This window comes from Monodelphis domestica, chromosome 5 (genome assembly GCF_027887165.1).
Source record: "Monodelphis domestica isolate mMonDom1 chromosome 5, mMonDom1.pri, whole genome shotgun sequence".
Taxonomy (NCBI): domain Eukaryota; kingdom Metazoa; phylum Chordata; class Mammalia; order Didelphimorphia; family Didelphidae; genus Monodelphis; species Monodelphis domestica.
Window position 1 is genome coordinate 281,230,600 of NC_077231.1, and position 26,688 is coordinate 281,257,287.

Here is a 26,688-nt window from a genome sequence, read left to right on the forward strand (position 1 = left end):
ATCTCCACAGCTTGTTGGAAATACCTCCAACTTCCTAGCATCTCGCAGCCAGAAGTCACGTCTGACACACAAGACTTGAAGATTGTTGAAAGATCAATTGATGCGGATCACCAATAAGCTGGCATTTAAAACCCTTTACTGGTCCACCGAATATGTTGTAAATTACCTTTTTTTTTTCTTTCATTTCTGGTCATCACTTTTATATTCATACTTAAGTGAACTGAAAGCAGTTCCTCCATAGCTCAAATTAATTTCCAAAGTAACTTCGCAATCATTCAGTAACTTAATAGATAAAACTAGCTTATGATTCTTTCCTAAGTTCCTAATATATATTTGTTTTTCCACTATAAAACTAAAAATGAAATGTATTCCCTGCTGATTTTTGTCATTCACTTGGCAGCACTTGGGTTGCATTTATAATGTGGCATTGCATCTTCAGGAATGTCAGCTGAAATGCGCACATCCTGTGAATGGCACATGTTAATTAACTAATGCTATAAGATGTTGCTGAAATAGAAGATTGTCACAGATAATAGACCTGCTCTGGATAAATGCTAAAATAGTTTTTGTAAAATAAGATGCTGCTGAAGCAGAAATATTTTTTCCCCCAAGACAGAAGAAGGCTTGGGTCCATGACAGTATTTTATCATTCTGCGCCGTTCAATCCATCAGTCAACATTTATTAAGTGGCTACTATGTGCGGCCACCTAGTTGACTCAGTGGATGAAGTATCGGGTCTAGAGATAGGAGGTCCTGGGTTCAAATCTGGCCTCTAACTTTCTAGCTGGGTGACCCTGGGCTTAACCCCCATTTCCTAGCCTTTAACACTCTTCTGTCTTGGGACCAACACAGTTTTGATTCTAAGATGGAAGGTGAGGGTTAAAAAAAAAAAACCTACTATGCACCAGGCACTTGTATGTAGATTGACATTCCTTTCCTCTCTCATTACTTGGATTCTTTTTATTTGGCCTCTAGCACCCTGAAGTTGGTCTTGTGCTTGATGTACTTGGCTCACTTTTGCCCATTGTATAGAAGAATCATTTTTAATTTTGCCAGACGATTGACTTCCTTCTACACACTTATGTTTCAGCTAGAGTGAACTCCCTTGTCCCCCCAATGCGTCCCACACTCTCAGTGCCATTCGGTGGGCTGCTCCTGCCCGTGATGGCACAGTAGGAATCAGAGACCACTCCCTGGAGAATTGGCATTGGAGAGGGATGGCAGGGAATGGCAGGGAGTTCAAAAGCTGAGAGATGGGCAGCCTGAGACAGAAAGGCAGCAAGAGTGAACAAGGCACAGTGTGTTGAGGCAACTAGCTAGTCTGGTTTGATGAGGCATGTGTGGAAGGAAGTCATAGCCAGAAAAAGAAAATGGTTCCACACTCTGGAGGGCCCTGAATCCCAGGCACAGAAAAGAGGAAACAGAGCCAACAAGTGATAGGACCAAACCATGAATAAGGAAGATTCGTCTGGCAACCTCATGATGAGTGGATGCGGGAGGAATAGAACAGAGACAAACAAATTGGTTTAAGAACCAAGACCTGTGCAAGGATGCTGGCAGGAGGAAGGTGGGATGGGGCAAATGCAAGGAGGCGGCGGAAGGGACAGGACTTGTTGGTCAGATATAAGAAGTTAGAGATGAAAGGCTCAAAGGGAATATGGAGTTTCACATTTATGAGTAAAAAACAAGCTACCATTTATCAATGGTATTGGCTGGTCCAGATTACCCTTCTGTCAGATCTTCTCTCATTATTTAAATGACTGCAGTTGTTCCTGAGGAACATATAAAAAATGAAATTCCTGATTGGTGGTTGCCAGTTGTGGAATTGATCCAGATTTTGCAAAGTGGACTACAAAGGGAAACCAATATTCTTGTTGTGTCCTAAGAGAATATATGACATATTTCAAAAGAAGGACAGAGATAGGCATCCTTCATGAAATGGAAATTTGTGTGACTATTAAGCACTCTACTTTCCACTTTTATTTCCTGATGTGGTACCATGGTACATAGAGAACAATGACTTTGGAGTCCATGGAACCTGGGTTCATGTTCCAGGCCAGCCACTTACTAGCTCTGGAAGCAGGAGGCAGTCACTTAAACCTCTCCAGGCCTCAGTTTCATCTTCTGATTTCACTGCCTACATCCCAAGGTGGCTGTGAAGAAGAATAAACATTTGTAACTGTAAAATGATATATAAATGTGAAGTTGGTAATATTTTATGGGTGATTTCTGACACTTTTATTATTATTTCTGCCACATAAGACCATCTTAAAAGTCACTGAGGGTTTTTCTAAAACTGAGATTTCTCAGTCATTATTTTCAGCCCAAAGACTCCTGAGGTACAGAATGGAGCAATTAGCTCTGGGAACTTGCCTTAGGGCCATTAAAGCCGCTCAGCACTGAACTGAAAAAAAGTGACAGTTTGTGACCAGTATTTAACTGGGTTTCCTAATGCTGGAACTACTTAGATCTGAATTTAATACATTTTTGAAATGGGTGGATGGCAGCAGGGAGAGGGTTAAGAGCGGGAGCAGCGATTTTAAATTTGGCCTTTCACAGATTTGGCTAAAAGGAAGGTGAGGCCAAGGTAGGAATGTGTTTTAATTTTTCTGGCAGATAATGAAGGATTATACTCCATATTATGGCATTAAAATGTCATTTTCTGTAGAGGAAATGCTGGCTTGCAATGAAAGCTCCAGACTTCCACTAGAGACCCTCACAATGTCCTTGTTGAAATCTTCATACTTCTGCAAGTTAAAATGCTTTTCCAAAAGTGTTGATGACAGAATTTCCTAATCTCCTATGGAGGAGATAATACTCAAAGGCTTATTGGATTTCTGACCCTGATTCACCAGTTGCCCACTCTTGATTTTTCATTCTAGGTGCATCCTGCCTGTGGCTTATGTTGCACCGAAATAAGCATTACCAAGCAGCCTGTCCTTGTGAACATTTTTTTAAATCAGGATATCCTGCTATTCTTATGCTTTACATGGAGACCTCTTAGACTACCTACAATCTGTCTGTGTACAGCAGACTCTGGTTTGTGAATATTAGTTAAACAGAAGCCAGTTGGTTTCGAGGGTAAAGTGTGCCGTGTGATATGGCCGCGCCGTAGCACAACAATCACATTTGACTTTCAATTTTTTTAATTGGTTTTCCAGAAACCCTAAATTTAGAACTGGGGGCCACAGCAATGACATGGGCTTTATCACTGCTGCTACAGACATTTTTCATGTGCCCACCTTCCCCCTGCCTCTGAAAAGGAAAAAGAGCACAGAAAGCTTTTCCTGTGGCATAGATGCTGCTGAGGCTGCTTCCTCTACCCGCCATTGCCAGAATAACTCTCCATCCTTGCCTCGCCACGCCAAGATGAGAGAAAAAATCTGGGTACCAGTAAGATTTGTTTCCCCGCCCTTCCTCCTCCTTGTTTTCTAGCTTCTGGTCCAAGCACGGCCTTGCTACCTACACTGGCCCTGGATGCCCAAAGAGTATGTGGCCTCAGTTGCCTATGGTTTGGAGGCTGCCAAGAGGCCACAGCCTCCCCCCAAGTCTCTCTCAGGCCTGTTTTGGTGCTCGGCAACCAAGAGATAGAAGCAGGACCTTTGGATTCTGGCAGAAGACCTCATTTGAATCCTGCCTCTGTTCTTGACCTCTTGGGGCCTCAGTTTCCTCACCTATAACATGATGAAGTTGGATTGAAAAAAAAAATTATATCCAGAGTTCTGCTTCACTCTAAACCCTATGATCCCATGAAATGTCTAGGAGGAACATCAAATTATAGGACCACAAAATGAGAAGAGACCTTCAAAAGATCGTCCTAAATTCTAGGGAAAGGAATAAAGGATTTTCTCTAAATCCCCCCATTTTACAGATGAGGGAACTGTAGAGGTTAAATCATTTGGCCTCTAGTTAATGGTAGATACTGGCAGATAAGCCAGGCCTCGAGTCCTAATGGAGAGGAGGCTAGAGATGGGGGCTGGAGGGGGGTGGCCTGGGTTGGAGTTAGAGACCCTGAATGGGGGGGGGAAGGGGGGGCTTTGGTTCTGGGCAGGATAAGGCGAATGCTTACAGTGCTTGCCCTGAGGACAGAATTAGTTCTTTGTTGGATGTTGCCCTTGGCCCCCATACCAGGAGAAGAAAACTACCATGAAACAGAAACTGGATGCTTTTGTCCAGGGTTGTCCTGCCAGGTCAGGCCTGCCAGGGTGGCTCCGCTGAGAGAAGGATGGCCATTAGTTCCCCGGGCCACTTGGAAGGGCCGAGCCCCCACCCAAGTTTGGGTTCTGGGTGCTGTGGCCCTTTTTGCCGCTCTGTGCCTCACTAGCCTGGTTGGGTTTGCTTCCTGGACAAATTGTTGCTGCCATTTTAGACACTTTGAATCTCCTGGAGCTCCCCTTGGCTGGGCCTCCAGGAAGTACCCTGAGAACACGATGGGGAATACCCGGGACTCGACTGCTCAAAAAGCGCTGGGCGCTGCACAGCCATTTCTTCCTTCTGGCTCGTCTCGCGTGCTTCCAAAATGGCGTGCCAGCAGCGGCCCGTGACTGTCTTTATACTCACGCTTCCGAACAATACTTTTGCCCAAGAATATCAAAACACTTTATTAACCTCCATTAAGCCTTTTAGTGCTCCTGAGAGGCAACTTACAGTCCCCACTTTCCATCTTAAAGAAAATGTTAGCAATAGCGTGAATAGGAATACCCGGGTGGTTGATAGCGTCGTCTCAAAGCTTGTCAGATGGCAGCTACGGCGCGACTGAACCTTTGCGTACGCGGGAAACCTTGGCGTGGGCCTCATTTTTCCTATCACGTGGAACTTTCTTTGTGTTATTTTTGCAACGGAAAACAGGCACGATGGTTGGAGTGGAAGTTTGGTCTGCTCTGAAAGAATACTCAGTGTTGCAGTAGAAAGTGTGCTGGACCTAAAGTCTGGAAGTCCCGAGTTCAAATCTGTCCTCAGCCACTGACTACTTTTGTGACTCTGGGCAAGTCATTTTCACCTCTGCCTACCTCAATTGACTCATCTGTAAAATGGGGACCATCATAGTGCTCCTGTCCCAGGGTGGTTGTGACAATAAAGAGTGATATTGTGTGTAAATGACTCCCCCCCCCCCAACAAAAAGCATTCATTTTGCACCTCTTGTGTAAATAAACAAAGAAATGAAATGGGCTTTGCCCTTAAATAACTTAAATTCTATGGGCACCATAAAGCAGTCCTGGTGGTGGTGGTGGTAACAAGAGCAGCGTTTGGGTAACACTTTACGTGTCCTGACGTACTTGGTATATGCTCTCCTTTGATCCTTAAATGCCTGGGAGAGAAATACTACTGTTATACCCATTTTACAGATAAGCAGACATAGACAAATGACTCGCCCAAGGCCACTGTAAATAACCGCCACACAAATGTGGCTCTTATTCTTGGATTATTTACATTAACCAATCAGTAAACGTTGATTAAGCACCAGGCACTATGCTATGTTCTGGAGAGACAAAAAGAGGCCCAAGCCAGCCCTTGCGCCCAAGGAGCTTACATCACCGGACAGATAGGGCTCTAAGGCTCCTAGCCTAGCTGACTCTACATGACTAGGAAAGCCAGCTTTACCTTTCTGCATTTACATTTCAGGAGTTTCCTTTTAACCAGAAACTGTTGTTTTAACACAGAAATGTGCCCCCCCCCCCACTGCTCCCTAGGCCTGACCATGGAGAGGAATGGGACTCCCCATCTTAGCCATCTCCTGTTTGTCAGAAGAAAGCTGACTTTGGGGTCCTCCCTGGAGTTTAGCCCAAGTGTTTTTGCTGTTCACTATTGTTGTCATGGATGTAGTTCTGGTGATCTGCCCTTTGAGATCCGCCATCTTCCCTCTGAATGGCTTCATCTAAGTCTTTCCCAACCTCCTTGGAGACCCGTCGATTTCCTGAGGTCCTCCCAAAGCCAAGACTCTGTTCTCATTCCAGGTTCCCAGGTATACCCCATCTTACCCCCCGACCCCCATCCTTTCCTTGGTTCATGCTCTCTTCTGTGCACGAAATGTTTCCCTTCTCTCCCTCCCATTGGTGTGCCATTGTGGAGGAAGTGCTAGACCTAGGAGTTAAAAGACCTGGGTTCAAATCCTGGCTTTGACACCGATCAACTCTTTGACCTTGGGTGAGTCTCTTAAAATCTGCAAGCCTCCGTTTGCTCATTAGTTAAATGAAGGGGATGGACTGGTGGCCCCTTCTAGTTATAGAGCTGTGGGTGATGGATCCAGTCTGTAAGTGGGCCAGGTACTGTCTGGCCATGCGAAAACAACGGCAACGGGCAGCCCGTGCCCTCGCAGAGCTCCCAGTCTCATGGGGCTTGGAGCATGGAAGTGACTGTATAAACAAGCCATCTGCAGGATAAATAGAAAATAGCCTACAGAAGGGAAGTCCTAGATGGCAGAGGGATGGCTACAGGCTTCCTGAAAAGGCAGAATATTCGCTGTGACTTGAAGGAAGCCCGGAGGTGGGCATCGCAGGCCCCAGGATGCCCAGAGTCCATGGATGCAGCATCTGGTTTGAGGGTCCCTGCATCAAAGTGTCCTTTGGGGGCTGGAAGGCATCAGAACCGGGAAAGGTAGGAGGGGGCTAGCAAACCTCGTCCGTTCTGTGGCATTTTCCTGATCCTCCACGCTGGCCCTGGCCGGAACTCCAACGGTGCGCAGCCAAGTCCTGCCTTGCTATATGGGTCTTCGTATTCGGTTCAGGCTTTTTTCAGTCGTGTCCCTTTCTCTGACCCAATTTGGGCTTTTCTTCCTTCTCCAGCTCATTTTATAGTGGAGAAAACTGAGGCAAACCAGGCCACGTTTAGCTACAGGCCCAGCGCTCCATCCCTCCACAGGGCCACTTGGCTGCCCCAGAAGTTTCTTAGGCACATTTCTTATCTCCCAAAGCAAAGACAAAGAGGGCCATTTTAAACTCCGTTGGGCCCCCTGCTTGAGCACTTCTTTCTTCGCATCTTCCATATGGCCTCCTACGGTGCTTTTCTCATCCTAACCTCAACTTGTGTTTATCCAGACCTTTAGGGTGTACAAGGATATTTCCACCTGGTATATTGGCAAAGTCTAGATTTTTTTAATTTGCTTGATCTGCCCCAGATGGCCTGTGATCTGGGCGGCCAAACGCCCTCCCCCAGGCCAATACTTGTGTAACTTCGGAACCACACAGTTCGGTGCCTGGTCCGTGGTCCGAGGGTCAGTACGTGTCCGAGGCAGGCATCAAACGTACATCCTTTCCTCACTAGATTTCTTCTCACTTTTAAGTACTGCCATATTGTTCTTGTTTTTTCAGAGAAGTGCGAGGAGATGAAATGATCTGCTCAGTCTCACCACTAGCCGGGGCAGCCTTGGAATTAAAACCTGTGCCTCTTTTTCCTCGAAGACCAGTGTTTTATCCTTTATCCCAAGCTTCCTCTCCTACCACCCGTGTAATTTCACATGCTGATTGAATCAGTGAAGTCACTGAGCCTCGAAAACTCTGATTATGGCTATAAAATATTTCCTCTTCTGTGGATAACCTCGGAACGCCTTGCCTATCATTGAAGATTCTTTTTAATCTGGTGACATTTTATCTGTATTACCTTACAAGGGAATGTAGAGGAGGCAGCTGAGTGGCTCAGGAGACTAGAGTCAGAGCTAGAGACAAGAGGTTTGGGGTTTAAATCTGGCCTGGCTGTGTGACCCTGGACAAGTCACTTAACCCCCATTGCCCAGCCTTTCCTGCTCTTCTACCTTGGAGCCAATATGCAGCATTGATTCTAAAATGGAAGGTGGGGGTTTTTTGCCTGCTTGGTTTTTTAAGGCACATGGAGAAGAGAGAAGCCAGGCCACGTCACAATAGATGGCCTGCAATAGTGCAGAGCAGTCCTATTACAAAAAGAAAAAATAGAGTAGGAATCCCGAAGGTCCAGAGGAGCCAAAGCTGAAGAGGGAAGCAGGCGGTGGCAGCAGAAGGAAGGGATGCTCTTGGTTCCGTTGGCAGGAGCCTGATGAAAGCAGGGAGAGGCTTTGGCTTGGGGTAGGTGGGGGGTTGCTAAGGGTGCCAGACAGGAGGCTCCCTCCTTCTCGTGCTTGTTTCCTTTGCAAAGGAGCCTGACGGTTACACTGCAAGTGCTGGCACAGGAATGATTCACAGGGAGTGGGCGCTCCGGAGAGTGGGGAGGGGGAGGCGGGGAAGGGAACAAGCATGTACTTAGGGCCTGCAGGGCCAGGGACGCTGCCCCTCCTGGGGTCCCTACGCTAGCCCTGCCACTCAGGGGCTGTTTCCCCCCTTTTACATTGGAAGAAACTGAGGCTAACAGCATAGCAGGTGGCCCTGTGACTAAATAGCGTAGGCCTGATTTGAACTTGAGTCTTCCAGACTTCTGGTCCAGTACTCTGTTGTCAGAGAGCACCTGATCCAGATGTGCTGCATCTTCAGGTACTAATCAAAGCTAGCACATGGGATGGCTGAACCATCATCAGCAATATTTGAAAGATCCTAGAAAATGGGAGCCAGGTGACAAGAATTAAGAAGAGCAAATGCCGGACAAACTAGTTGTGTCACCCTAGGCAAGTCACTTCACTTCTCTTTGCCTCTGTTTCCTCAGTTGTTAAAGGGAGGAAATAAAGATCACCTGAGATGTGTTAGCAAACCTGAGAATGCTATCTCAATATTAATTATTCTTTTTTTAAAAAAAGAGAATAAAATATAATTTTCAAGCTCTAGGCCAATGAGCTGGACTGCACACTCTGGAAAATTCTAGAATTCACCATTAAAGAGAAGGCCAACAAACAAATAGTAGGAGAAACAGGTGATTGCAGGGATGTAGGCCACGTGGTTTTGTCCCGAACAAGTCACACGAGGCTGACTCTTCTTTTTTGATGTATCTGGTAGATAAGGGAGGTGGCACGGATACAATTTACCTTTCTTTTAAGAACGTTTTTGAAAGTATTCTTATAGGAATACAAGATGGGTTCTGTTCATCCTCCACTTCAGATCTTCCTTCATGCTATTTTCCCAGCCTTGAATACAGTCCTTCCTCTGTTCTGAAGAGGTCCCTCCTCTTGGGTACACTCTCCCCTTCCTGTCCAACTCTCATGTTCTTCTCTAAAGGTCTCTAGCACTCACTTTCTGTACCACCCATTTTTTTTAAAGCTCTACCTTCCATCTTAGTATTTATCCCAAGGCAGAAGAGTGGTAAGGGCTAGGCAGCTGGGGTTCAGTGACTTTCCCAGGGTCACACAGCTAGGAAGTGTCTGAGGCCAGATTTGCACCCTGGCCCTCCTGTCTCCAAGCCTGGCTTTCTGTCCACTGAGCCACCTGGCTGCCCCATTTTGACAATCTTCATCACACACTATCTCATCACCCAACTCTTAGGTGTCTATCCCGCCTTCACTTGTTTGGAAGCTCCTACAGGATGAGTGACATGCCTGGAGTTCCTTTTGTTTCTTTCACAGTGTCTAGTAATAGGAAGTGACCACTCGCTAGGTGTTCCATGGACATTTGTTGAATGAAACATAAGAATGGAGGATTTCTCCCAAGCTCTCTGTCTACCAGTGACTGGGGAGCACTGCTGTGGCAGTGAGGACGAGGAATCCACCCACCTGACCCATGAAAAAATTCTAGGAAAAAGGGGGGAAATTTTCACAAATTGTACCAGGTTCTTGTAGCGATCCCTGTCCCATAAGCCTGCAACGGCAATCGCTCACTAACCCAACTTAGCAGTCTGGTGAGTGGAGGCTATCAGGGTTAAGAATGTCACCTGCATTTCTGCTTTCCTAAAGCTCCACTCTCTTTGTCCATTACTGCCGACTTCATTTTAGATGTGATCAGGCAATGCTTTTAACATTGCTGATCAAAACTGAAGGCACAAAGTTTACCTTTTGGACGGGGAAAGCAATGTTTCCTAGAAATGTCTATTTCCCAAATCAGCATCCACCCTTTCTCACTCAGATTCCCAGTGATCTTATTTAAGATTTATTTACATAGCGTCAACCTAACCTACTCCACTACAGTTACCTCTGGGTAATCAAGATGTTGGTATCCATAGTGCATAATGACCGAAGCTTTAAGCTTCCCCCTCTTCTTGCTATGATTGTCTTTCAGAATTCTGCCTTTGAATTGGTTTTATCCAAAGCTTTTATCTTTGAAGTATGAAACCTGAACCCATCTTTGGGCATGTGAAGAGAAGCATGTTTACATGGCTGCAGAATTCAGGGGCTCCGCTTTTCATTTCACTTTAGCCAAATAGAAACATGACAGCATTCTAGAGCATGTATCTGGAATAAATTATATACTCGGAAGAAGACAGTCAGAGTGGTTTTTGTCTTGTAATCTTGGGAGCCAAGTGACTGTCTGATTTGGGGCTAATCATAGAAGAACCCAGGCGCCATCTTGGTCATGGGGTCAGTGCATTTTGACTGTGCTCACATATACATACTAAGTTTTTTCTCAGGACGTTCATGTAAAAGGATATGTTCTGATCTATGTGCTTAAACTATTCAGGTTTAGGTGGGGAGGAGATAAGAAAACTCAAGAGCTACTTTATAAAAGAAAGCAAACTTTTCCCATGTTTGGGAAATTTCAAGCCTTTAATCAACTTATTTTTCTCAGCCACCAGTACCTCATTTGTACTTAGAACCAGGAATTGCAAACATTTTGATGAATCATTTCAAAAAGTAGTTCTTTACTATGTGCAAGGCATTGTATCATTGTGAGAATAAAGAGAAAAGGACCTTATATTCTGCAACGGTACACAGGGAAAGAAATGCAAAATAATTTGAGAGGGCTAACAACTAAGGGCTTTTTGTAGCAGATAAGACCTGAGTTTACAAGCCAGGGATTCTAAGCTTTAAAAGAAGCTTTTGATTCTGTGAGATGGAGATGCTGGGGCAGAAATGGAGTGTGGGTGATAGAAATATGTTCTGAGCAAAGACACAGAGGACCAAGGGAATAATGCTGAGTTTGGGGGAAAGTATGTAGCCTGGTTTGGCCAGAACATAGAGGTCATGATGGAGAATAAACCTGGAAAGGTAGGTTGGAGCCAAATTACTATGGACTTTAATGTCCAAACAGAAGTTTATTTGTATGAAACTACTGGAACTTCTTGAATAGGTGAGACATAATTAGACCTATGCATTAGGAAGCTGGCAGCTGCATAGAGGATAGATCAGAAGCTGATGCAAGTCCAGGCGAGACATGTTGGCAGCCATGAGTAGAGCGCTAGCGGAGAGAAAAGGATAAATGTGGAATCTGTTCTGGAAGACTTGGTAAATATCTGGATCTCAGGAAGAGAGAAAGTCTCTCACTTCTAAATTCTGTGGCCCTGTAATAAGTCCACACTATAATAAACATGACCAAGAGTTCAGTTTTATAGCTTCTCGATAGAACCCTTGGACACTTTTCTCCCTTTAAAGAATATTTGAGCCATTTGGCTCCAAATTTTGGCCTTCCCTTTAAGAAAATAAATATTATTTAGTAGAAAAAGGAAAGACCTGAATCAGAGAATGTAAACCCGAACCCTGCTTTGCAACTTACTGCCTTAGATGAGCCTCTTTAGCCTTGGTTTTCTCATCTACAGAATGAGGAGTTTGGCCAGATGACCTCTGAGTTATCTCCCAACTCAAAAGCTTCAGCCATCATGTTTGTGATAGTATAGTTGATGAGCTCCTTGTGAGAAGAGATTATTTCTTTGCTTTGTCTTTATGTCCTCGATATCACCCATAATTCCCAGCACATAGTAACTGCTTGTAGGTTGATTAAAACATGAGCCATCTTCCAATTTTTATTTATATTTTCTTTAAATTCAGAATGGTTTCCTCAGAGCTCATCTCCAAGTACAGAAAGTCGGTTCTGTATTTTATTCTTACCTGCACAAATTCCATCCTTGGCTGTAGCGTGAGAAAACAAAGGCATCTGGCCTCCCATTTATTCCTTTCAGACTAGATAAAATGGCATTTCCCCAGTTCTGAGTATAAGTGTGGAAGCAGAACTGGGCCTTTTCCCCTTGCGCCTTCCTTCTACACTAACCCAGATTCTCCTGGTCTTCCCTTTACATAAAAGCAAAATGTATAACCTTTACCCTAGAAATCTTTCTGAATTAGTGATTCCAGGGCTCCATTGTGAGCCTTTTATTATAATTTACTACCCAAATCTAGGATTTCCTGGTTCTAAATGGTCTTATCCTGGCTTTATTCTGCCTTCACCAACCCTACCCCAGTGCCTTCCATCAGAGATTACCTTCTATTTACAATGTACATGTCTTATATGGACAGTTTTGTGCATGTTATCTACATCATTAGAATATGAGCTCCTTAGGGCAGCAAAGTGGCTCCAGGGATTAAGAGCCAGACCTGCGGGCAAGAGATCCTGGGTTCAAAACATTTCCTAGCTTTGTGACCTTGGAGACTTAACCCCCATTGCCTACCCCTTACCAATATTCTGTCTAGGAGCCAATGCATGGTATTAATTCTAAGATGGGAGGTAAGGGTTATGGAAAGAAGTGAAAAACATGAGCTCCTTGAACTTAGGGACAGTGATGTATCCTCTCTTCTGCCCACAATGTTTAGCCCAGTTCCTGGCACATATGGAGTGCTTAATAAGTGCCCTGACTCATGCTAACTACATTGTTGATACCCGATGGAAAATTCTGTTATGCCAACTGTTCAATATCAATATAATCACATTAGTAAGTCATAGAGTAACTTAGTCCACTTGGGCAGAAGAGGATTCCTTCCATGCTACCAGGAGCTGTGTCTCCCCAGGGTAACATGGAATGTTTCAGGGTCTGGCTCGTGCCCGTGGCCTCAGTGCCATCCCTCAGACGTTGGCTAGGTTCCAAACTCCCTGAAACGACAGAGACAAAAGAGGGAACCTCTGGGGGGCTGCCCCGGCCTGTGCAGTCTCTTTTTCCCAAAGGTGATCCCTCTAGCAGACTGCTCCGGGGGGGAATGTCTAGAAGCATCTATGTCTCTGGCCAATACACTTACGATCCCTGGACATCCTGAACTCAGGGACCACTTGTCTACTCTCTCATTTGATCTTTTTTTTTTTCATTTATGGGGAGCTCTTTCTTAACCCCTGAAGACAGTGGATAGGCTCTGGGTGGAGTCACTTATTCAGATTGCACGAAATAGCCTCATCAGTCATGTTCTTAAATCATTTATTCTGTCACCACCTGCACACAGGTGCAGAAGAGAGGCTCTGCCCCTTCTGCCCTCCCCGTGCGGCCTGTGTCCTATCCAGAGTTTGCCTGGGGTCATCCCCAACACAGGAGCTCCATCGTTCAACCCGCCATGACCCCAGGGGCTCGTGGGTACATTTCAGACCAAATGGAACTTTGCAGGCTATTTGTGTTGATCCAGTCTCTCCTTTAGGGTACTGTTTCATTTAGTTTTATTAAAATTTATGCCAATGAAATAATATAGATTCGATTTCTAATATGACTAAGGGTGGGGGAGATGTTTCTTACTAGTGACATTACATAAATACATATGAGGTCAATAGGTCAGTGATGATGATGATGATGATGATGATGATAATGTTGATGGCCATCATTTAATGTTTGCAAAGTGCTTTACAACTTCTATTCTATCCATTTATCTCATTCTGGTGATAAACCTGGAAGATAAGGTGTTTCATCATCGCCATTTTACAAGGGAAGAAATCGAGGCTGGGAAAGGTTACATGACTTGCCTAAGGCTGCACAGTGAACAAGTATCTAGGACCAGATTGGAATCCAATCCTCCTGATTCTAAATCGATCTACTGCACAACCTAGCTTTCTTTTTTATTATTATTATTTTTTATTTGATCATTTCCAAACATTATTCACTGGAGACAAAGATCATTTTCTTTTCCTCCCTCCTTCCCCCACCTCTCCCATAGCTGACGCGCAATTCCACTGGGTATCACATGTGTTCTTGATTTGAACCCATTTCCATGTTGTTGGTATTTGCATTAGAGTGTTCATTTAGAGTCTCTCCTCAGACATGTCCCCTCAACCCATTTAGTCAAGCAGTTGCTTTTCCTCAGTGTTTTTATTCCCACAATTTGTCCTCTGCTTGTGGATAGTGTTTTTCTCCTAGATCCCTGCAGATTGTTCAGGGACATTGTATTGCCACTAATGGAGAAGTCCATTACAATTGATTGTACCACAGTATATCAGTCTCTGTGTATAATGTTTTCCTGGTTTTGCTCCTCTCGCTCTGAATCACTTCCTGGAGGTTGTTCCAGTCTCCATGGAATTCCTCCACTTTATTATTCCTTTTAGCACAATAGTATTCCATCACCAACATATACCACAATTTGTTCAGCCATTTCCCAATTGAAGGGCATCCCCTCATTTTCCAATTTTTGGCCACCACAAAGAGCACAGCTATGAATATTCTTGTACAAGTCTTTTTACTTATTATCTCTTTGGGGTACAAACCCAGCAGTGCTATGGCTGTATCAAAAGGCAGACAAGTCTTTTATCGCCCTTTGGGCATAGTTCCAAATTGCCCTCCAGAATGGTTGGATCAATTCACAACTCCACCAACAATGAATTAATGTCCCAACTTTGCCACATCCCCTCCAGTATTCACTACTTTCCTCTGCTGTCATGTTAGCCAATCTGTAAGTTGTGAGGTGATACCTCAGAGTTGTTTTGATTTGCATTTCTCTGATTATAAGAGATGTAGAGCACTTTTTCATGTGCTTATTAATAGTTTTGATTTCTTTGGCTGAGAACTGCCTATTCATATCCCTTGCCCATTTATCAATTGGAGAATGGCTTGACTTTTTGTATAATTGATTTAGCTCTTTGTAAATTTGAGTAATTAAACCTTTGTCAGAGTTTTTATGAAGATTGTTTCCCAATTTGTTGTTTCCCTTCTGATTTTAGTTACATTGGTTTTGTTTGTACAAAAACTTTTTCATTTGATGTAGTAAAAATTATTTATTTTACATTTTGTGACTCTTTCTATATCTTGCTTGGTTTTAAAGTCTTTCCCTTCCCAAAGTTCTGACATTTATACTATTCTGTGTTTGCCTAATTTACTTATAGTTTCCTTCTTTATGTTCAACTCATTCACCCATTTTGAATTTATCTTGGTGTAGGGTGTGAGGTGTTCATCCAAAGCTAATCTCTCCCACACTGTCTTCCAATTTTCCCAGCAATTTTTATAGAATAGTGGATTTTTGTCCCAAAAGCTGGGATCTTTGGGTTTATCATATACTGTCTTGCCGAGGTCACTTGCCCCCAGTCTATTCCACTGATCCTCCTTTCTGTCTCTTAGCCAGTACCAAATTGTTTTGATGACTGCTGCTTTGTAATATAATTTGAGATCTGGGACTGCAAGGCCACCTTCCTTTGTATTTTTTTCCCACTATTTCCCTGGATATCCTTGATCCTTTGTTCTTCCAAATGAACTTTGTTATGGTTTTTTCTAAATCAGTAAAGAAATTTTTTGGAAGTTCAATGGGTATGGCACTAAATAGATAAATAAGTTTGGGTAGGATGGTCATTTTTATTATATTGGCTTGTCCTACCCATGAGCAGTTAATGTTTTTTCCAATTGCTCAAGTCTAGTTTTAGTTGTGTGGAGAGTGTTTTGTAGTTGTGTTCATATAGTTCCTGTGTTTGTCTCGGGAGATAGATTCCTAGGTATTTTATTTTGCCTAAGGTGATTTTGAATGGGATTTCTCTTTCTAGTTTTTTCTGTTGAGCTGTGTTGGAAATATATAGAAATGGTGATGATTTATACAGGTTTATTTTGTATCCTGCAACTTTGATAAAGTTGCTGATTATTTCAATTAGCTTTTTTGTTGATTCTCTAGGATTCTTTAAGTAGATCATCATATCATCTGCAAAGAGCGATAATTTGGTCTCCTCCTTGCCTATTTTGATGCCTTCAATTCCTTTATCTTCTCTAATTGATACTGCTAGTGTTTCTAGTACAATGTCAAATAATAGAGGTGATAATGGGCATCCTTGTTTCACTCCTGATCTTATTGGGAATGCATCTAGTTTATCCCCATTGCAGATGATATTAGCTGATGGTTTTAGATATATACTGTTTATTATTTTTAGGAACGACTCTTCTATTCCTATGCTTTCTAGTGTTTTTTAATAGGAATGGGTGTTGTATTTTATCCAAGGCTTTTTCTGCATCTATTGAAATAATCATGTGATTTTTGTTGGTTTGCTTGTTGATGTGGTCAATTATGTGGATGGTTTTCCTAATATTGAACCAGCCCTGCATCCCTGGTATAAATCCTACTTGATCATGGTGGATGACCCTTCTGATCACTTGCTGGAGTCTTTTTGCTAGTGTCCTATTTAAGATTTTTGCATCTATATTCATTAGGGAGATTGGTCTATAGTTTTCTTTCTCTGTTTTTGACCTGCCTGGTTTTAGAATCAGTACCATGTTTGTGTCATAAAAGGAATTTGGTAGAATTTCCTCTTTGCTTATTATGTCAAATAGTTTATATAGTATTGGGATTAACTGTTCTCTGAATGTTTGATAGAATTCACTTGTGAATCCATCTGGCCCTGGGAATTTTTTCTTAGGGAGTTCTTTGATGGCCTGTTGGATTTCATTTTCTGATATGGGATTATTTAAGAATTCTTCTGTTAGTCTAGGCAGTTTTTATTTTTGTATATATTCGTCCATATCGCCTAGATTGGTATATTTATTGCCATATAATTGGGCAAAGTAATTTTTAATGATTGCCTTAATTTCCTCCTCATTGGAGGTGATGTCCCCCTTTTCATCTTTGATGCTGTTAATTTGCTTTTCTTCTTAACTTTTTTTAAATTAGATTGACCAGTACTTTGTCTATTTTGTTTGTTTTTTCAAAGTACCAGCTTCTAGTCTTATTTATTAATTTAATAGATCTATCACTTTCGATTTTATTAATTTCTCCCTTAATTTTTAGGATCTCTAGTTTGGTTTTCTTCTGGGGGTTACAACCTAGCTTTCTTATCTTATTTTCTCTCGTTCACCAAGGACATAATTATACAACTAGTATATAATCACAGAATCTCTAAGGTTAACTGTTCATTTGGTCAGTCATTACCCTCATTTTAAGAAGGCTCTCTATAGGGGCAGCCTCAGTGGTTAGAGAGTCAGGCCTAAGGAGGGGAGGTCCTGGGTTCAAGGGTAACCCTAGTAAGTAATTTAACCCCAGTGGCCTAGCTCTTCCCACTCTTCCCACCTAGGGACCCCTACAGAGTGGATCCATGGTCCCACAAGGTGGATATCAAATCCTCCTTTTCTAGTCCAAAATGTTGCCATGTTCTCCCATAACTTCCCCAGAGAAGATCTACCCAATGTGTTAGAGCCCTTCTGACGACTTTTAGCCTTTATATTGTTACCATTGCAGCCTTTGGGCTGTGCATCTGCTATCACGTGCTCTTGTCACAACCTACTTTCTTTTCTAATCTTATCTTTCCAGGATCTTACTTTCCAGGTAACTCATAGGTTTGCGGGTTTTCATCGATATTCTGTATATCCCCACTGCCCATCTCTCCTTTGTCCTTTCGGCCACTTCTGGGTCACAGAGCTGATTGGGATCACTGAAGGTATCACACCCTTCCCTGAGCCATCTGGCCCATTCTCTCTCCTAGGCTAGGCTCTGCTCCTAGTCCATCTGCAGTGCCTGGCCAAGATGAGCGGCCGACGGGCTAACTCAGTGGACTGGCCATGCAGCTACCTACATATTTGGAGCAATTGGCATTATTTTTCCATTTCCTTTTTAAAAATTTGGATTATTAATCCAATCTTGTGACTAGTTATGAATATTATTGAGAAGAGTCTGTAGTGTTCTGATGCTCATCCACAAATAGGGGTATCTGAAAGACATCACCATTTATAAGGAGTTCCTCTTCCCTTTTGAATCATGAATCAGAGAAATAATTGTAGCAAAAACTTTTGCTCAGTTTATATTTCTTCCTTTATGCTTTTCCTTTATCATAATGAATGTAACATACATTTGTATAGCACTTTACAAAAGCAAAAGAACTCCGTAAGCCTTATATATGGTCCCCATTTTGCAGGTTTAAAAAAAAAAAGCAAGAGCTAGAGAAGTCACTTTAATTTGTCAAAGGTCACACTGTAAGTAGTTCAGCCAGCCTTTAAATATACATCTTCTCATTCTAGGTACTACACTTTTTTTGTCCCATTAGCCTTTGCCTCATGTAATTGTAGACAGCCCAAGACTTGGCATTCAGTCCTCAGCTCTTCTCTGTTTTCACACTTTCTCTGAAAATTCACACTTTAGAGATTGCCTCTCTGGTGTACCTCTTAGATCCGTCTATATTGCCAATCTTTACCTCCCTCCCAAACTCCAACCCCAAATTTCCGTTTAGTCTACTAGACATTTCTCTTGGAATGTTCTATTTTCGTCTCTGATTCAACGTGTTGAAAACTAAAATAGTCGCTCTCCTAAAACTGATTTCCTATCCTGACTCCTCTATTTCTATCAATTATATTATTAGTATAATTATTATTCTTTTTTGCTCAGGTTTCAGTCTTTGGTTTCTTCTTGCATTTCCCTATTTCCTCATTCTACTTTGATGACCAAGTCTGGGCTGTTGATTCTTGTTTCAGAATGCTTTTTTTCTTCTTCCTTTCTGTTGCCATCACTGCATGAATGCCTTAGTTTAGACCCTCAATGACTCACAGCCAGAGTATTTCAGTAGGCTCCTCACTAGTCTCCTTATCTCCACTTCATTCAACCCCTGTCCTCAGCCCCTATTCATTTAGCTATCTTTGTAAAATGCTAGTTTTGCCATTTTTCAGCTTGGAAACCTAAACAAATCTCCTTGTTACTCAAAGAATAAAGTCCATAGTCTAGAATTCAAGGCTTTTTATAGCCTGCCTCCCCATGCACTTCTCTGATTTTATTCTTACTTTTCCCTACTGTAAACCCTCCATCCTACCTAAACTTAAAAGTTTCCCCAAAATTTACCTTCTGTGGTTCTGCCTTTCCTGAAGCCTTTTTCTCCTTGCTCCACAATGAAGGGTGTGAATCTGCCATCTCCAGTTCCATTCATGCAGCTCTCTGGTGACAGGCTTTATCTTCAGCTTCTCTGGTGTACTTCAGAGGGGATGTATATATAATTATTTAATTTTTCTATTTTTTTTTCCTCAGGGTTGGTCCGCCACATATGCAACCTTTTGATTGAAACCTCAACCCTGTACCTGGACATAGACAATAAAAGCAACATCAAGACTGCAAACTCAATGCTGTTTTCCCTGCTTGACATCTTACACTGCATGCTCATGTACACCTCGAATATTGTTCGGCTGACTCTACAGGTAACACCTATTTCCTAGCTGGGGAAAAGTAGCATCCAAGACCCTTTCTCCCTTTCTCTTTCCTCTTGGATTCTATTTTTTTAATGTTACTTTTATTATCATGCAAAACACTTCCATATTGGCCATTGTAAGAGCACACTCATGCAAAACCAAACCCTGAAACAAAACTGTAAATACATTGATGCAGAAGATAATGTGCTGGACAGGTATCCATCTGACTCCAACAGTTCTTTCTCTGGCAAGGGATTCAGGATTGTCCCAGATCATTGCATCGCTGAGAGGAGCCAAGTTTTCACAGTTGATCATCATACGATATTGCTGTTACTGTGTACAATGTCCTCCCAGTTCTGCTTATTTCACTCGGTATCAGTTCATGTCCATCTTTCCAGCATTTCCAGCATTCATTCTGTTTATCATTTATTATAGCATAATAATGTCCCATCACCAACATACCACAATTTGTTCAGCCGTTCCCCAATGGTGGGCATCCCCTCAACTTCCAATTCTTTGCCACCACAAAAAGAGCTGGTATAAATGTTTTTGTACAAGTACACACTTTTCCCCTTTTTTATGATCTCTTTGGGATACAGACCCAGTAGCGGCATTACAAGATCAAAGGGTTTGCTCAGTTTTATAGCCCTTTGGGCATGGTTCTTGAATAGTATTTTAAATGTACTTATTTAAAAGAGAAAGAAGGAAGAAGCCCTTATTAGAGAGCCATCCTCAGGAATAGAAGACCTGATAGATGATTTCCAAGGGAAGGGGAGGGAGGCCTCTTGACTATGGGTGCCCCACAGTTAGCCCCTACTCAGGCCACCCTAGAACAGAGTAGCCACTTTAGATCCAGCTCAGTCTAGCCCAGAATCCCTGCCTCTGGGAAGCCTGGAAGTATTTTCCTCCCTCTTCTTCCCACCCAAATATTGCACCATTGACTTCCTACCCAGAGGACATGTACTCAGAGCTGATTTGCTAGAAGCAATAGATTGCAACTGATTGATCTCTCACTTGATTCCTCTTGTGACCACAGGCATGAGATTTTGACTTAGGGATTAGGGCAGTCTGGCTCTGGAACAAAAATGCAGCTGATTGGCCCATTTGGAGGATTGAAACTGCAGCCTTTGACAATTAGCAACACACGATCAAATTTTCTTGAAGGAAGCATAGTGATTAACTAAAGTCCAAACTTCCCTGGACTGAACTTATTGCCCATTGATATTAATTTTTAGGGCATTTTTCATGTTAGGGTCATCTGAATTTAAAACATTATTTTTTTTCTTACATTTTCCTATTGAAATAGCAATGGCAAATAACAGAATTTTTGTTTTTTACATTCAGAAGCTAAAGCAGATTGATCAATTACTTTTCCAAGGCTGGCTCATAATAGATTTCTAGGATATTTGTTTAGTCTACACTGGTCACCATTAAGAAAAATAGTTCCTGCCATTGCTGATTTGGGCCTGGTGATTTGCTTGCATGTATAATACAGTAAATAACTCTACCCAAGGCCCCCAAACTAAGGCAGAGCTTTCATAAACACTTAATATGTATTTGTTAGTCATTTCTTTTTTTTTAAAAGAAGCTGATGAAAATGACCTAACTTTCCCTTTCACATGTCTACATTAATTTTAAGTAAATTGTATAACAACTGTCAGGTACTCGTGAACATTTAGGTTTTTGCTAGGTTTGGGTTTTTTTTTTCCCCACTACCTGTCACTAGCACAATGAAAAAAAAATCTTTTTCTCAAAAGTACATCATTTCTTATATCTGATTCCATTGTGGTGGTTTTGTAAATTCTTTGTGATACAATAGATAGTTCCTCTCAAAAATGGCTTTGATGCTTCTAATGAAAGATTGTCAGGTAGATTGTAGATAAAAAGGATCAGAAACTGAAGGACTCCAGAACAATGGAAATCTCCTTGTGTAAATGATTAGGAAAACACTCATAAATATTTTTTTTGCTACCTTAATCAAAAATGCTCCTTTTTATATATTCCTAAAAATTTGGTAATGAATTAATCATGTCTCATTCTCCTTAACTCAATTATGGAATGCAGTGCTATTAATTACCTTTCTAAATCTCCCTTCCTCATGTTTACTATGTACTTCTTTTGACATCACTGACAGCTGCCTTTGATCTCCATTAGCAACTATGATACCTGGTGCCAGTCCGGAAAAACACCAAGATAAATACTTGAGACTGAATTTTGAGGTGCGACTGGGAAAATAGATGGAGTGTGCATCTAAGAAACGGTCCCCTGAAACAGTGAACTATGAATGCTTTTAAAAGCATGTCTCCTCTTTAGCTTTCTTCAAGTCCCAGAGCTAGGATTTTCCTCAATGAAAAGCCTACATTTGCTTTGAAAAACAACTGTTCCAAGGACTAAAGTCAAGCTAGTTGGAAGCATCAGAGTCTGAACCTGAACACATATCTCTTCCTAGCATGTTGTGTTACAGTTAAAAGAGTGGTTGCCTTAAACTGTGACCATGAAAATATGGTTTCAAGACTTTGAATTGCCAAAACTGTAAAGATAATTTTTTGGGTCTTGATTTTATATTAAAAATAAAGTGGTCACCATGGGAAAATTTCCCAAATATGAAATACCCAAGTCAGCTGGGTTTTTATGGAGATTTTAATTAATACAAATAAGGAATTAAGGAAAGGGGGAGAGTACGAGGAAATATTGGGAAAAGGGGCCTAGGCCTGAGCTTTAAGAGAGACCAGTTAGTCTTTAATCCACTCACCACAAGATTTGTCCCAAACAAGATTCTAGTGTTCAGAGAGACCCAACTACTCCAACTAGTCTGAGCTCCAACTCAGCTACCAAAGCTGAATTCTTTTCAGCCACCGAGAGAGAGACCAGCCTCCAATTCAGCTCCAAAGCTGAATTCCTTTTCAGAGACCTTCTGAACTCCTTTTAAAGAGAATTTTCTCCTATGTCGCCTCCCCTAATTTTTCACATCTACCAATCACAGTAGACGTTTTCACAGGACTGACCATTCTTAATTCACACCTGAGTAAACTAAAACTTTTGAGTAATTCACACCTGAGAAGACTAATCTTGTCCTTTACAAGTTGTCTGATTAATTTGATCTTCATAGGTACTTAGCACCTCTTTGTATTAGATCTAAAAATAGACCTAGCTTAAGGGTTCTTGCTTCACTTTAAGTATGGGTTGGGGACTTTTCATTGTTCAATCAGGAGTTTACAACTTTATCTTCCCCTAAAGTATGCCTAAGTATGGGTGAAGTAATGTTAGAGTTCCCACATTCCTGACCAAAGTCCCTTCATTGTCTTAAAATGGGGAATGGTCTTAACCAAATGTTCTAAGGTAGAGTCTGAGAATTTTTTAGATTCACAAGTCTGAGAAATTTTAAGATTCACAATTGTGAATCTCAAAAAAAAAAGAGTTGTGGGTTTTCAAAAAGTCAGATCAACAAGCATTTATGAAGCCTAAGACCATTTTTCTGAGTCCTTTCTCTGACCCATACCCTCTCAGTGCCCCCTCTTTCAGGGGAATTTCCAATCTATGGGGAGGGGGGAAATTTCCCATCAATTAACAAGCCTGCATGAATTTAAGGAAGACAGATAGAGGAGAAGAGAATGAATATTCCAAGCATGGGAGATAGTCAGTGAAAATTCATGGAGTGAAGAGTTGGAGTGTCTTGTGGGACAAATAGCAATGTCATTGGATCTCAGAGAAATCAGGTGCCAGGAGACTGGAGAGGCTGGAAGGGGCCAGGTTTTTAAGGACTTTATTGTTGTTCCTGGTGTATATGTACGTATGTACATATGTGTGTTTTACTATAAAGACATCTAACTCAAGGGGTCAGATGTTAAGACTGAATAGTCATCTTCATAGAGGACGATTCATCCATGAGAACAAACAAGATTCATTAAGTGACATAATATGAAGAGAGAAGAAAAGAGGGCCCAATACAGAACCTTGGGGGATACCCAAGGCTAATGGATAAGACTTAGATGGAAGTCTAGCAAAGTAGACTTAGATGGAGCCGACAGTTGACAGTTGGAGGAGAATCAGAAGAGAGCAGTGTCATGAAAACCACGAGAGAGACGAGTATTGAAGAAGGCTCAGCACTGGCACAGGCTGCAGAGAATTCAAGAAGAAGGAAGATTGGGAAAAGGCCATTAGACTGAACAACTAAGAGATCTTTGGTAACTAATAAGGTCAAAAGCCAGATTGCAAAGAGCAAAGAAAATGAGAGAAAAAGGAAGAATTGATATTTTTTTAGGTAGCCTTTTCAAGCATTTTAGCCACAAATGGGAGCAAGCTACAGGGTGATAATCAGTAGGAGTGGATCATTTAAGTGAAGGGTGCTTTTTAGGAAGGGGGAGACATTGTTGGCAGTAGAGAAGCAACTAAGAGAAAGGGAAAGATTGAAGATTATGAGTGGGGATATCTCATGGGCTGGTGCCAACTTGGAAGGAGGCTACTAATACAATCTTCTCATATCCCATAGCTTTTTTAAAATAAGTTTTTATTGATGTCTTGTTTTTTACATGACCTTAGTTTCCCCCAGTATCCCTTTTCCCAACCACCCTCTGCAGTAGTATAGACATTTATTTCATTTGTGTAATTCTGAATTATTTCCTAAAATGGTTATGCCAATTCACAAATTCAACAAAAAATGTACCTCTGTGCCTATCTTTAATCAGTCAACCCTTACCTTTCATCTTAGAATCAATACTGTGTATTGGTTCCAAAGCAGAACAGTGGGAGTTAAGTGACTTGCTCAGAGTCACACAGGTAGGAAGTGCCTAAGGTCACATTTAAACCCAGGACCTCCTATCTCTAAGCCTGGTTCTCTATCCACTGAGCCACCTAGCTGCTCCCTAATCCCCCTTAAGAGTATTTTTAAAAGAAAAAAAAAACAAGCACATTATGAAAAATTTAAAATATGTGCAATGTGCAAACATTTGTGGACCTCTCACCTCTGCCAAAGGGTAACGTGGAAATGTCTTATATTTCTTTCAAGCTATACTTTTTATAAGTTTACCGTTTGCTTTTGATTTTTTTTTGCCTTGGTTTCTTCATCTGTAAAATGGGAATTTGTGAGGATCAAATGAGGTAATATTTGTAAAGTGCTTTGCACAGTGCCTGACTATAGTAAATGTTACATAAATACTAGTTATGAGGACTATGATGGCTATGTGCATGTGTTGGGGGAATTCTTCCTATTTTGTTATAGTTGTTGTTCATGTTGTTTTCTTGGTTTTGCTTACTTCATTCTGCATCAATTTATATAGGTCTTTCCCTTCTCTGTATTCATTGCACTCATCATTCCTTATAGCGCAGTAATATTCATTTGAATTCATGGACCACAATTTGTTTAATCATACTCCAACAAATAAGCATCTATTTAGTTTCCAGCTACTTGCTCTCCCCAAAAATATAGTTTAGTATATTTGTAGACTTTCTTATTATCATTTCCTCTTTGGGGTATAAGCCTAGCAATAGAAACTCTGGGTTCCTGGGTGTGGACATTTTAGTAATTTTTTTTGTGTAATTCTGAATTGATTTCCAAAATGGCTATGCCAATTCCCAACTCCACCAAAAATGCACCAGCACCACTGTGCTTATCTTCAGTCAATCAGTCCCCTACTATATGTTGAATACTGGAGACAAAAGACAGAGCCTACAGATTGTAGGGGAGGACAAGAAAACAAATGTGTTCAAAGAAGCACTATACATGATATGGGGAATAAAGATAGCATGCCCTGCTCTTAGGGAAGTATATCTGGTTAATGAGATACAAAAAGATGTGTAGAAACTGAAACTTAAAAACAGTAACCTCCTCCTTTTCTGATCAGTTGAATAAAAGCATGATGCAGAAAGATACAATTGAAACAATCCTTATTTTGATTGGTCAAACCCAAAGGTGTTTTGATTGGTTAAACCCTGCTTGAATAATTAGGATAATTGGGTTTGTAAATTGCATGTTTCTTTGGAGATAAGATTATAAGTGACCAGCCAACGGTGAAAGAGGGGAGAAATCATCTTGTCAGGAACTAGGATAAAAGGAAGTCTGTGAGCCTCCATTATTTGTTGCTTTCACTTGCTGGCTATAACACTGGCTCTTGAGTACCCATTCTCCAGAAAATGAAATAAAAGAGACTTTGACACACTGACACCTTTCAAGAGTCATTCGTCTCACAGGATAACTAGGAGAAAAATAAGAAACGAAGGGCCCTAGAATTAATAGGAGTTGAGGAAAACTCTCTTTAGAAGACAGGGCTTTATTGGAACTGGACTCTAATCCACTCTGCTATTCACTTGCGTTTTATGGGTGAGTTCATTCCATTCACATTCACAGTTATGATTACTAGCTGTGTATTTCCCAGCATTTTGATTTCTGCTCCTTTACCTGCCTTTTCTTCTTTCACTATTTCCTTCTACACCAATGTTTGCTTTTGAACAGTCCCCCTTGTTCCCACCCTTATTTTACTTCCCTTTCTACCCCCCTCCCTATTTATTCCCCCCTCATTTTCCCTGTAGTCTTTCTAAAATTAACCCCCCGCTCCCTCCCTCTCTTGTACTGCTTCCCTCCCCACCAGACCGTTTGTTACCCTTCTACTCCCCTATAGGGTGCAAATCTATCCTCTGCCCCCAATGGATTGGATTGTTTTTCCCTCTTTGAGTCACTTTCAAAGCACAAAAGTTGAGTATTTCCTGTCTCTGACCTCTTTACCCTTCCAGTGTATTGATGTTCTCTGCCCTCCCATCATGAGTTTCTTTATGACATAAATTTACCCCCATTTGTTTCTTTTCCCATTTCTTTTAATATTAAACTATTTTAAAGCTCTAGTTATATATATATGTATATATATATATGCATACTCATGCATATGTATTTTTGCATGCATATATCTATATACCTATTTATGTCTTGTCCTTTCATCCTATACAATTTGTTGCTGTTCCCTCTAAGTATACTTCTTTTTGCTTCCCAGTTAATAACAACAGTTTTTAAGAGTTACCAATGACCTCTTTTCTTATAGGGATACATATCATTTTAACTTATTGAGTCTCTTAAAAATTTTTTTTTGTTTTTCTTTTTTCCCCCTCTTTTTTAATTACCTTTTGATGATTCTCTTGAGTTCTGTGCTTGGACATCAAATTTTCTGTTCAGGTCTGGTCTTTTCTTTACGAATTCTTGAAATTCTTCTATTTTGTTGAATGACCATACTTTCCCCTGTAAGAATATAGTCAGTTTTGTTGGGTAGTTGATTCTTGGTTGTAGACCTAGTTCCCTTGCTTTCCGGAATATCGTATTCCATGCCTTTCTTTTTTTTAGTGTGGATGCAGCCAGATCCTGAGTTATCGTCACTGTGGTTCCTTGGTATCTGAATGATTTCTTCTTGGCAG

The 26,688-nt window shown here is 41.5% G+C and overlaps 1 protein-coding gene across 2 annotated transcripts in view; it reads left to right on the forward strand.

Moving 5' to 3' along the window:
* ULK4 (unc-51 like kinase 4) overlaps window positions 1–26,688 on the forward strand; it is a 678,848-nt gene that overhangs the window by 441,483 nt on the left and 210,677 nt on the right. For both annotated transcript variants that reach the window (XM_007505056.3, XM_007505057.3), the window contains exon 33: window positions 19,136–19,302. In XM_007505056.3, coding sequence (XP_007505118.1) covers window positions 19,136–19,302 — 167 coding nt within the window. The remainder of the gene's footprint in view (window positions 1–19,135; window positions 19,303–26,688) is intronic.